Source organism: Apodemus sylvaticus, chromosome 4 (assembly GCF_947179515.1).
Source record: "Apodemus sylvaticus chromosome 4, mApoSyl1.1, whole genome shotgun sequence".
NCBI lineage: Eukaryota > Metazoa > Chordata > Mammalia > Rodentia > Muridae > Apodemus > Apodemus sylvaticus.
The window spans coordinates 83,839,273-83,851,418 of NC_067475.1; the positions used below are offsets into that span (position 1 = coordinate 83,839,273).

At 49.0% G+C, this 12,146-nt stretch overlaps 1 protein-coding gene across 1 annotated transcript; it reads right to left on the minus strand.

Annotated features, from left to right (window-relative positions):
* Window positions 1-3,110: 3,110 nt before the first annotated feature.
* Sfrp2 (secreted frizzled related protein 2) lies at window positions 3,111-11,009 on the minus strand. The gene is made up of 3 exons (XM_052178685.1): window positions 10,273-11,009; window positions 7,983-8,063; window positions 3,111-4,283 (listed from the first exon to the last, which is right to left on the minus strand). Exons 1-3 carry the CDS (start codon window positions 10,772-10,774, stop codon window positions 3,979-3,981), a joined length of 888 nt encoding a protein of 295 aa, XP_052034645.1. The 5' UTR covers window positions 10,775-11,009; the 3' UTR covers window positions 3,111-3,978.
* Window positions 11,010-12,146: the final 1,137 nt, after the last annotated feature.

The following is a 12,146-nucleotide window of genomic DNA, read 5'->3' on the forward strand; positions in this document are numbered from 1 at the left end:
AAGGAGGGAGGTGATTGGAGTATGGGTGTAGAGAAGGCTTAGGACATATGGGGAGGGGGGAACTGGGAAAGGGGAAAGCGTTTTGGAATGTAAACAAAGAATTTAGAAAAGAAAAAAAAGAAAAAAAAGAAAAAAAAAGAGTAGAATAAAATTGAAATTCCCTTTAAAAAAAAACAATATGACAGAGCACAAGCCCGCCTGCCCTACCCCAGGCTCCCCTCCTGGCTTCTGCCTACATCAAAGATGGGAACAGGAGGAGTAGTGGCCAGAGCCGGGAAGTCCACAAGAGGGCATGCATGGCAAGAAGGAGATGAAGTATGCGCTAGAGTCGCTGTCAGACGCCCTGCTTGGCATCAGCGTGTTCTCTAGAGCCCAAGGTCATGTAGCCTGTTATGTAAGTATGTAACCTCTGTCTTGTTTGGAGAGAGAACATTCAAGTAGATTTCTTTCTCTCACGTTGGTTCGCTTGTTGGTTTTGACATGCTCGACGGCAGCGCGGGCTGACTTTGAACTCGCTGTGTAGGTGAGACTCAACTCCTGATCTTCCAGCCTCCACCTCCTAAGTGCTGAGAGCGTATTCTTTGCACCTCTCTTTTCCCCACGTTGTGTCTTTTCCCCACGTTGTGTCTTTTCCCCACGTTGTGTCTTTTCCCCACGTTGTGTCTTTTCCCCACGTCTGCTGAGTATGTCTATCCCACTCTGACTCCTGACTTTGGATGAAGTGGATCTTTTCATTTACTCTTTGCTTCTTTGTCTTTTCCTTGTTTTTGTCCTTTTCCTGAGCCCCATGTCTCCTGGTTGAACTATCTGATTATGAGTTCTGGGAGGGGCATGTGGTCCTCATGCTCGCACAGAGTACTAGGGCTAACTAGAAATGTTAAACTTGGATGCTTTACCTTCAGCAGAAGTGATTTGATTTATACCTGTTTCTTCCTGGAAACCTGGGAATGGATGTAGCCAATAACTTGGTGATCTTTGCTATCTGTAGGCCTGATCCAAATTCCTCAGCCTATTATGTCTATCCCAGACTCTTCCCAGACTCTTGAGCATTGCTTCTAAGTCAATAGGACCCATTCTCATGGAAGAGGTAGCAGGTACTTTGCAAAAGGGTTTCAATATAATTGTGCCTTAAACTTTATATTGCTAATGTTCTTCTAACCCCCCCCCCCAAAGGTTTTACAGTGTAAGTATGTCAAAAATAAATGACTTGGGGTTGGACTGTGGAACTTTGTGGCTAGCTAAGTCATGTTTAACTGGATTTCCTTCTTGCCTCATGCTGTGCTAGTCTGCAGACCAGCAGTGTTTGCAAGGAGCCCCACAGAATTCCCCCATCCCCTCTCCCCATCCTCCACACCGCTACTCCTGGTCATGCTTTTTAGATATCCATGGGATTTGCCTTGAGGATCTGTCGAGAAGCAGAATCTAGCAGTGGTGCAGAGGAAAACGAAAGATGTCGGCTAAAGTGTGCAGCCGCCTGTGCAGTGTGCCGCATTAGCTGTGGCGGAGAGGAGCCTGAGGTGCTGTAGTGAGATGGCCATGGAGAGAAGGTGAGAGGCTCCTCAGCTAGGTAGGTAAGATGCCTACCCTCACAGATGAATCCCTCACATGATCACCATTATAAATGTCAGATTTGGGGCAAGAGAGGTGACTCCCTGGTTAAGAGCGTGTGCCTCACCTGCAGAGGACTCAAGGTCATTTCCCACACTAGGTGACTCACAACTGCCTGTAAGTGCAGCTTCAGCATATGTGATGTTATCTTCTGGACTTTCCAGGCATTGCACACTTGTACACACACACACACACACACACACACACACACACACACACACACACAGAGTGATTTTTTCTTTTAGAAAATCAGAGTTGGCAAGGAACTGCTAACTATGAATACAGTTCACACTATCTGTATTCTTTCTCCAGACAAGTCCCCAGTTTTACTGATATAATCTTCCAGCTCTTTGCTTCCCTTCATTTCCTTACATGATCTCTATAAAACTATGTCCTCGGTACCTAAAGCACGTCTCACACATTATCAGTCACTATTTGCTCACTAAGTACTTGTGCAAAGGCGAGCATCCTCACACTTCTGCAGTTCATTCCCACGTTGAACAGATGACAGGATCTGTTTTCTCACTGGCTTGAGCATTTTAGGAGTGCTACGGGTTTTCCCTGGGCCTTACTCTCATGTGCTGGATAGAATGCCTAAGCAAGTTTTATAATAAAATAATGATGTATGTGGATAGTCATTGCTAAGGCCTGCTTGTGTTCCTCCTAAAGTCATCGTAAGGTGAGACCCCCAGTGAGGTGGTATTAGGAGGTGGAGCCTTTGAAGTAAAGTCCTGATGGCAGAAGTGGCATTACCGCACTTATCAAAGGTGCCCAGGGAAGTTTGGTCACCCCTTTGCCATATTAACAGACAGTGAGAAGGAACCATCTATGAAGCAGAGAGGCTTCACAGGACACTGAATCTCCTGGTTGTCTAAATTTGGCCTTTCCAACGGCCAGAGCTGTGTGAAATAGATTTCTGGTGTGTATTAATTGCCCAGTCTAAGATATTTTGTCACAGTGGCCTGCACGGATTAAGACAGGCATTTATGGCTGTCTGTTTGACTTTTTCTTATCCTGTTTTTCAGCAGCATCCTTTCTCTGTATCCTGGCTTCCGGTGGATGTTCTACGAATCATAGCTTTCTTTACCTGAGAGCATAAGTACGGAAGGACTTACCATGTTCACAGTGGCTGCTCTTCTCTCTCTAAGAAATTCTAGCAATACATAGCAGGACTGTGAGGCACAGGACCCTGAGGTTCAGTGTCCCATTGGCATGTAACTGAACTGCTGAGACGGGCCAGTGAGAGCCGTTCCATCACAGACGTGACGTCTGCAGGGGCAGCGGCCATGAATCTGGCTGAAATGTGAGGTACAAACGAATGTACGGGGAGACAAGTCCTAAAACACTGGAGCAGCCGGTAACTTCAGTCTGGGTGTGTGTGTGTGGGGGGGCGGGGCGGGGAGGAGAGACTGGGCCTCCTGAGAAGGAAATGACAGAGCTCCCTCCCAGCTCCTTGGTCAGAGGAGACATGACAGACGACAAAGAATAGGTACCACAAGATGTAAAGTTTATATACAAAGAATATAATGTTTATCTGAAATATTTACAGTGTCGGTTAAAGCAATATTTTTACAACTTTTCCAGATCAACTACTACGTATATTACAGGTAAGCTACAATGATTTAATTTGCAAAAAAAAAAGTGGAAAAAATGGAGTAAAAGGATGTTTTAAACAAAGCTTAAAATACTCGTCAATTTATAAACTGTGTTCACTTTGCCCTTTATTTGAAGGCATGCAATGGGGACTGGTTAATGTGTGCTTATAAATCGAAGGTCTGTAGCTGGGATAGGGAGGCGTGCATGCAACGGTCAGAGTTAACGAGGGCGTAAAAGGAGCAACGAAATGTTTGAAGACTTAGAGTCTCAGGCTGGAACCGAAGAAGACTTTGAGATAACAGCCAGCTTTATCTCAACCAAGTCTGGGACCCACAAGCTTAGACCACAGAGAAAAATGAAAAACAGTTTGCCTGACACAGCAACCTAAGCGCACAGTATAAACCAACCAACTGACCAAAGAGAGAAAATACCCCTCGGGTCACAGCACTACAGCTATTCAAAACTAACCTTAAAACGAGTTGTTTGAAAACTTCATAAAAATAGTCATGATTTTATTAGTTTGGATATTTCTACAAGATCTGGATGGACTTTTCGCTTTACGTGAAAACAGCTATCCGATCCGGAGGCCTCCTAAGTTGGCCTTAAACTCAAGGGCATGTTAGGGATACACACATGCAAGAGGCAGGGCGAGCGGCTTCAAGCTGGGGCGGTAGCTATCGGGGTTGTGCTTGGGAGACCGGAAATGAGGTGACAGGGTGGGCGTGGTCCGCGGAGCCCAGGGCCTGGCTGGTAAGGAGCCAACCCACTAGGAAACTAGCATTGCAACTTGCGGATGCTGCGGGAGATGCGCTTGAATTCTCTCTGGCCCTTCTGCCACCGTTTCACGGAGGTGATCACCAGCTCGCCACCCTGTTTCTGTCCCATGACCAGATAGGGTGCGTTGATGTCGTTCATCTCCTCGCAGGTGCACTGCAGGCTGTCTTTGAGCCACAGCACCGATTTCTTCAGGTCCCTTTCGGACACACCGTTCAGCTTGTAAATGGTCTTGCTCTTGGTCTCCAGGATGATTTTGGTGTCTCTGTTGATGTACGTTATCTCCTTCACTTTGATTTTCAGTGCTGTGGAGACAGGAAGGACATCACAAAACACGGGTTATGAGGAGGGAGGGAGAACTGTGAAGGTTTTAAGCTTTGCTGCCTGTGATCTGGGTGGGGAAGAGGGGCTTCCTAGAACCGAACAGACCATTAGGGTTGCGGGTAGAGGCTTTGGCCCTGGGGTCAGCAGGCAGCTCCATTTCTAAAGTTCCCAAACATTGGCAGGGCATTTTGTTTTCAATCAGCTATCCTTCCAGAACCTTCTTGCAGAACTCAGTTAACTCTTCTCCCCATACTGACCCTTGTGTTGATAAGTTGCTTGGCATGTGGTTCTTGCTACTACCAGCAAATGACAGCCTTATTGGAGGAGTCTTCAGCATGAGGAGAAATACCTATCTCTTCCGTGAAACACGAGCCTCCCTGGCCGCAAACGTTAAACTGGGTTTATTATGTCAGAGAGGTTTCTAGGCAAACTTGTGAGGAAATGGTATCATGGTTACTGTTTTCTGAAGAACAGATTACAGGGAAAGGAGAAATGGGACTTGCAGCTGCTTTTGATTTGGTAAAGTAACAAGGAGAAAAAAAAAACGCAAGTCTGTCTCTCTTTTTTTTTTAAGAGCACAACATGTTTAGCTATAAAAGTGTTTTTCTGAGGACTTCATCCTCACGCGTTCTCGTTTGCCTGGCCAAGGCGTTTACAGACCATGTATGTACGCTCTCCAAAATGTGTATGTAGAGTCATCAGAATGCTAAGACCAGAAAGTAAGTTGTTTACTATAAAAGACACATTTTATAGCCACGAACACTATGCGTTGGGGAACACATAGGCCGGGATTAAATGTCAAGACTCCACACATGCAGGAAAGGGATAGAATTTTCAGGTTAGAAAGGGCCATCCCATTAAAAGCTCATTAGTACACGAAGACGCAAATCTAGAGAAGGGACTGTGACTGGTACCGGGCCACCCAGGTAGCTCGTGTCCTATCTCTGTCCCCAAGCCTCCTCTACACGACCACTGTGCTCTCTTGAAGCAATGTCAAGTTCCACTCCTCGTGGGACATTCAGCTGCTCAGCTCCAGAGTGTCCCAAGACTCTTGGTGCCACCGACAGCTGTAACAGATGACACGCCTGTCTGATTTCCCAACTTTGATGGGGTTTAATGCATTGTTTAAATTAGTAATAGTGGAGAATTTTGTGTATGTATGTCTTTGAGGTTTTCTTTTCCTTAAAAAAAAGAAGAAGGAGGATTGAGACGGGGAACTCAACTGAGCTGGCTTTCCAGCCAAAATGGAAATGAATGCTTTGCATGGTGAAGTGTGGGTGCTGCGACTTGGTGAATGACAGTTTTTCCTGATGTGGCACTCATCTGAACCATCGTACTGATTCCTCAGCGTTTACAGACTATGCCACGTGGAAATGTCACACGTTCCTGTGACTCTGCTGAGGGCTAAGAGACTGCCATTGGGGTGAGTTGAACTGGTTATACACTAGCCAAAAGTATAGCCTCTGACAGATGGGGCTGGGGCCAGACTCCAGCTCCTTAATGAAACAGTCTTCATCCTCAGATACCAGAAGCGTCCACAGTTTGAGCTAGGAGGTGTGTTAATTACCTCTCTTCTGCTCTAAAAATAGAGCTCATAGGGGAAGTGGTAGGGACTCCTCCTTAGACTCGAAGCGGTGAGGAATCAAAGACCCAAGATAACATTCTTCCTCTGGAAGGTGTGACGGAAGTTACAGGCAGAGGTGACAGTCACGGGCCCTTGGCACATTGTGCAGCCAGCACTATGGAGGTGCAGAGGAGCTTTGCCTTTCTCTGTTGCACGTGTGTAGTTGGGGTGGGGAGTGCTGGGCCTGTCAGTATAATGTAAGGTAAATAAGTTCCGTTGCTCAGCCTTTTCCACCTACTGTTCGCCAAGGACAGAGGCAAAATGGACCACTGCTCCACTGTCCCTATCTCAAAGGAGCAGGGCAGCAGCGGGCGGAGGTCCCCAGGGGATGGCTGCAGTGCACAGCTCCCCTCACGGCTTCTTTGGCTCAGGACTTCATATGGCCCTTTGAGCAAGTTTGTCTTCTGCTAGGTAAGCCACAAAGCAAGCAAGTGTGTGTGTGTGTGTGTGTGTGTGTGTGTACCCTAAATGCATTTGCTTTAACAGTCCCATCAAAGTCAGGCGAGAACTCTTATGTGCATACACCGAGCTGAAACAAACACTTTATAGAATCAGACATTTTCCTAAGTGATTATCTGACATGTGGCAGCAAAGGACTGTGATTTGTTAAGACTCTCGAGACCGAGGATTATCCACTGTGAACACACCTGGCCCTGGAACACACCATGAGGTCTGCAGTTTGAAGACAGACATGTGAAACCTTATGACCCCGCCCGAGGCTCCTCCTACTTGGCAGTTATTAGTTAGGACTTGGAGCCCTTGTTCTGTCTGTCTCTGTCTTCAACAGCATCAAGTGTCCTTGTGTCAGGGCCACAGTTCAGGAAACCAGACAAGGTTCAACTCAGGACACTTCCTGAAAAGATCTGAAGCTGTTGAGGAGCAGAGACCAGGACTGTTCTCAGTGTTCAAGACCTGACTGGGCCTGAGACTGCAAAGTAGCAGGTGATGAGGGGGTGTGCACGTGCGCGTGTGCGTGTCAACAGTGGCACCAGTTCCCTCAGTCTTACAGATATGTCGAGAGTATGGAGATGTTACCGTGGGTCTGTTAGACTCCATGTTGTTTGATAGACGGGTAACCTCTGTCAACCCGTAACTTCCAGCTTTTGACTGAATAACACCCTTTAGGGATACCAACCCCTCTAATACAACCAAGCACGCCCATCCTTGGGGCAGGATTAAATCAACAGTGTGTGTGGCAACAGGGTGTGGCAGCAGTGCTGGATTTTGGCTTTGGGCCTTGTCTAGGTCATTCCCCCTCCCCCCCCCCACACACACCTGGGGGGTGGGGCTTGCAGACAGCAAGTTGGTGAAGATAAAGTTCTTTGCAGGGAAAGTCTCTCCTTCCTTTTATCATCTCCTAAAGGGAGTGACTTTACTGTTTATGCTCCTTGAATAACATCACCTGGCTTGGCTGCATTACTTCATCTGTCCTGACACTCCACCATCATGACCTCTGTTACCTCACCTAACTTGGTAAGCTCTTGCTCTCTCTCTCTCTCTCTCTCTCTCTCTCTCTCTCTCTCTCTCTCTCTCTCCCTCTCCCCCTCCCCCTCTCCCTCTCCCTCTCCCTCCCCCCTCTCTCTGTAAAACTGTGACCAATGTGTCTCTATGGGGCTGCATATCGAGTGAAGATATTTTTGTGTGATGCTAGTGCAAGTGTTTATTTTGGGCCTCTGTAAAAGCTTGCCTCTCCTTTGCTGCGGGTCATATGTGCCTCCTAGTTTTTGGCACACATGCCACGCAACTGAAAAAGAGCCGTGGCCCAGGATTCTGTGTGTTGGCACCAAAAAAACACTGAAGAGATTAGCAGTTAGCTATTGTGCTTCGGTGCCCTGGGAAATTCCCATTTGGTTATTGTCTAAGGGAACAGGGAAGGTCATCCAGGATAACTACGGGAAGAGGTTTAAGAGCCAGTTGGGTGACTTTAGGGAACATGAGAGGTGATGGTGTCTCACCCAGCCGCATTGGAGACTTCTTACTGACTTCTACTTTTAACTTTTCCTGGTGAATGAAGCTTGGATGGATGTGACATCTGGTGGCGGTGGCAGCTACTTACCGAAGTCATTTTTACAAAGAGTTTCCATTATGTCGTTGTCATCCTCGTTCTTGGTTTTGCAGGCCTCACACACCTTGGGGGCTGGGGATGTGAAAAGAGCTTCAGTGAGTTTGCTTAAAAGGGAACAGCAGGTGGCGTTTGTAAACAACTCAAAAGGACCGAGCCAGGCCAGCTCCCTTTGTCCTGTGTGACCCCTGATTCAGCCTCCTCCAAAGAAATTGGACCCCTCCTTCCCTAGCTGCACTTTCCATTCCTGGTTGGGTGAAATCAGAGTGGCCGCAGGTCTGGCTTTATGAGTTCTAACCCTCAAATAAAAAGGGAGCTGTGGACAGTGGGGAGGTGTGTGGCAAAATGGCCTGGAGAAGTTGTGCTTTTCAATTCCTCCTCCTCCTCCTCCTCACTCCTCAGAGGACTCCAGCCATTCCTGAATCTCTAAGAAGAAAGTGCTCAGAGATCCAAACCCCTAAGGGGCATGGGAAAATGTATAACAATAAAGCACAATGGAAAGAAGGCTTTCAATTTCAGGGCATGGAAAGGCCCTTCTGCTCAGCAGGGCGTTGACTCTAGGGGATCTCCTGTAATTTTTGTTTTCTCATCTGGGCTGGGAAGGGTGGCCAGTGTTGTGCTGTGAGGAACCTACAGGGCCTGTTTGTTTGCATCTTGGAAGCACATCTCAGTAATTCCCACAGCCAGCTCCGACTTGTGCTTTCTGCCAAGCCTGCAGTTCAGTTCCGGTTTATTTCCTTATTCTCCTCCAGCTCCTTGGTACAGGTGCTTGTTGTCTGTCCTTGCCTGTGCAAACAAACCTGGGGATAAGGTGATGTGGATGAAGAAAAACTTTCCGTGGGGTTTGTCTGAGCAGACCCCAGGGGTGCTGTGCAGTTACACAGCTATCTGTCTAAGGCTGTCGTGACAGAACACACTTGCATGAAGGAAACACTTTCTTTCTCTAATTTATAAATATGCCCAATGATAGCTTTATAATTCAAGTGCAATCTTGTAGGTTTTCACTAGTATGAAATTGAATTTTCACAGGAGGAAAAAAAACCTCCTTGTGACAGATAAAAGTTATCTGATTTTTTGAAAATATCAAAGAGCAAACTTTGCAGGCATACAGGCTTATTTTGAAAGAGGAAAGGGAACACTGGAGGATTACCCCGTGCATATTTGCGTTGATAGTAAAAAGAAAAACAAAGGCAACTTCCACAAAACAACCCCAGCCCTACCCAACCAGAGAGAAACACTTCCAATCAGGAGGCTCAGAATGCATATGAAATGCTACCAACCTGTATTGGTTATTCTACTGTATATGTTGGGCAAATGTTTGAAAAATGCCAAACATTTGCAATAAATTAGAAACCTAACCAATAAGATGATTGCAGACTCATGGTGCCTGCCAGGAAAGATTGCTAAACAACTTTGTATTTTCTTTAACTAATGATGTCTGCAGGAAAACAATTAGAGATTGAAAGGGAGAAGCTGCTGCAGCCAGGAGGGATTAGGAAGCCCCCTTTCTATCTCAGGGGGCCCCAATCAGCTCAGACACATTGTATACTTTTCCCTTTCAGGAAAAATATCAACAGCCCATGAGGTTTTCATTGCTTTGATGGTTTTTGCCTATGAACTTCCCTCTATTTTCTAAAAACTTGAGGGAACGCTTCTGCATGATTTTTCTTTTCCCCAGTTAATTAAAACCACTCCTAAGATAAAAGCCGATAGTGACAGAAAGACGATTCCTGGAGATTCCCTTTATCCTCTCTCCCTCAAACACCTGGGGAGTTAAAACCAATATTCAGGGTTCCACTCTCTCCCAGGCAATCTTCCTTTTATCTCCAAACCTACATTGGCAAAGGACAAAAACAATATCTCGAAAGGTGAGCAACGTGTATGGTTTGCCTTTATCCAGTGGGACAAGAACGTGCAGAGAGAGGCTGAGCCGAAGTGTCTGGCCTGGGTGCTCTCTCATCAAGAGGACCCGACCATGGTAAATGCCTTCAGAAGCGGGGACGCAGAGCAATAATTTTTTTTTTAAAGGCTTGCCACTTTTGTTTGGCTTTCTTAACTACCTAAGAGGGGCTGTTCGAACCAAGGAGGGGTTTTGGCGCATGGGTGGATATCTCGATGTGATACCTCGTAGGGCGACAGACTAGGGAGAGCTGCCAGATCCGAGGTTGGGACACCTGGCCGGGACACACTAGGATGTGGCATGAAGGGTGCAGGGTGTTCCCCCCTCCCCGCTCCACTCCCCAGGTCCTAGCACCTCAAGCCACTTGGAGGAGGGGAGGCTTACCTTCCTCTGTGGCCGGCAGGAGGTGGTCGCTACTAGCCAGGGGGATGCAGAGGTCGTTGTCCTGCGGGAACCGGTCGCACTCCAGCATGTCTGGCCAGGGGAAGCCGAAGGCGGACATGACCGGGGCACAGCGGTCCTTCACCTGCACGCAGAGCGAGTGACAGGGCTGGATGGTCTCGTCTAGGTCGTCGAGACAGACAGGGGCGAAGAGCGAGCACAGGAACTTCTTGGTGTCCGGGTGGCACTGCTTCATGACCAGCGGAATCCAGGCGCCCGCCTGCTCCAGCACCTCCTTCATGGTCTCGTGGCCCAGCAGGTTGGGCAGCCGCATGTTCTGGTACTCGATGCCGTGGCACAGCTGCAGGTTGGCCGGGATGGGCTTGCAGTTGCTGCGCTTGTAGGAGAAGTCGGGCTGGCCAAAGAGGAAGAGCCCACGCGCCGAGCCCAGGCAGCAGTGCGAGGCGAGGACTAGCAGCAGCAGCGAGGCAGGGCCCCGCGGCATCGTGGACTAGCGACCCCCGGGGGGCGGAGGGAGCCGAGCCGGGGAAGCGAGAGGCGGCCGGAGCCCGAGCTCGTCCCGGACTCGCTCGCTCAGCTCGTGGGCTCTGGACAGCGGGCGGCGCGAGGGCGCGAAGCCGGGCGCCGGGAGGTCGGCGCGGGCAAGGCACTGCAAGCCCGCGCGCAGCTCCGGGGGGCTCCGACCCGGGGGAGCAGAGTGAGCTGAGGCTGGGGCCCAGCCAGAGTTTTCTTGGCCTTTTTTATGCAAATCTAGAGGTGGAGGAGGGGGGAGCAAGGGAGGAGCCAACCCGGAGTAATCCGAGGAGGCCGGTCACTACTTTCTGGGGCTGGCTGCCTTGAGAAAGCCCCTCACGCGCTCGCTGGCAGGAAATTCGGGCTGCGCCCCCACCCCGATGCAGCAGCCCCTGCGCGCGCGCTCTGGTGATTGCCTTGCAAGCAGACAAGCGCGGCCACCGTGTCCCAGTGAGAGCGAGCTGAGAGCCAGGCGGAGGCAGTGAAAGTTGAGGACACGCGTGGAGCCGGGCTAGCTGCCTTGCAGCTGGATCTGGCCTGAATGCGTTTCCCGCCACGCGTGGCCTGCACCCGCATTGATGTGCAGCAGTTTTTAAGTCTCAGCACTGCGTCTCCGGGCAACCATAAGCCAGCAGTGCTAGACTCTTTGTGGTGCAGGCTTTTTCCTCCCGGATCTCCAGCCCAAGTTGAGCAGATTGGCCCCAAGCAATGTTATTCTACTGCCTTTCGACGCATTCTGACGTATAAAACGAAATAGCAACTGTGCATGGTGTTGTTATTTTGCTGGGGGTGTCTATAGGGTTTTGTCACTGTGGAGGACTTGTCAGACGCAACACAAATTTACCCTCCATTTCTCCTCTTTGGAGGAGAAACATTGACCTCCGAAGAAGAGATGTCCATACTCGAAGGCAGCACGGGCTGGAATACATAGGGGTTCAAGGATTACCTCAGTATAGGCCACCAAAGCAATAAATGGGGCTTGTGGGTACGAAGGTCAGAAGGCCGACAGGAACGGGCAGAGAGAGTTCACAAGAGTTAGTCATGTCCTGAGCATAGTTGGCTCATTCATTCCATAGCAACCAGGGACACTATCCTAATCACTGGATATAAGTAGTGAACCACGGGGCCATCCTCTGCTCTGAAGAATGGGGAACCTAGTGCCGAAGGACTGGGTAGGGTAAGGGGATGGAGGCGAACTATGGATTGTAAGGTGCCGGGCCAGGGAAGGAGTGTAAAGGAGTACAGAGAGACAGTGTGGGTATGCGCGTGCGCGTGTGTGTGGGGGAACATAGCGGGTGGTGGTGGTGGTCTCCATTCCGCAAACTTTCTCTTGTCTTAAGAGT

Coding starts and splice junctions, on each gene's coding strand:
- Sfrp2 (XM_052178685.1), bottom strand. CDS start 10,774: ATGCCGCGGGGCCCTGCCTCGCTGCTGCTGCTAGTCCTCGCCTCGCAC. Junction 8,064..10,272: donor CCTGCCGGCCACAGAGGAAG/GTAAGCCTCCCC, acceptor TCACATCCCCAG/CCCCCAAGGTGTGTGAGGCC. Junction 4,284..7,982: donor TCTTTGTAAAAATGACTTCG/GTAAGTAGCTGC, acceptor CTGTCTCCACAG/CACTGAAAATCAAAGTGAAG.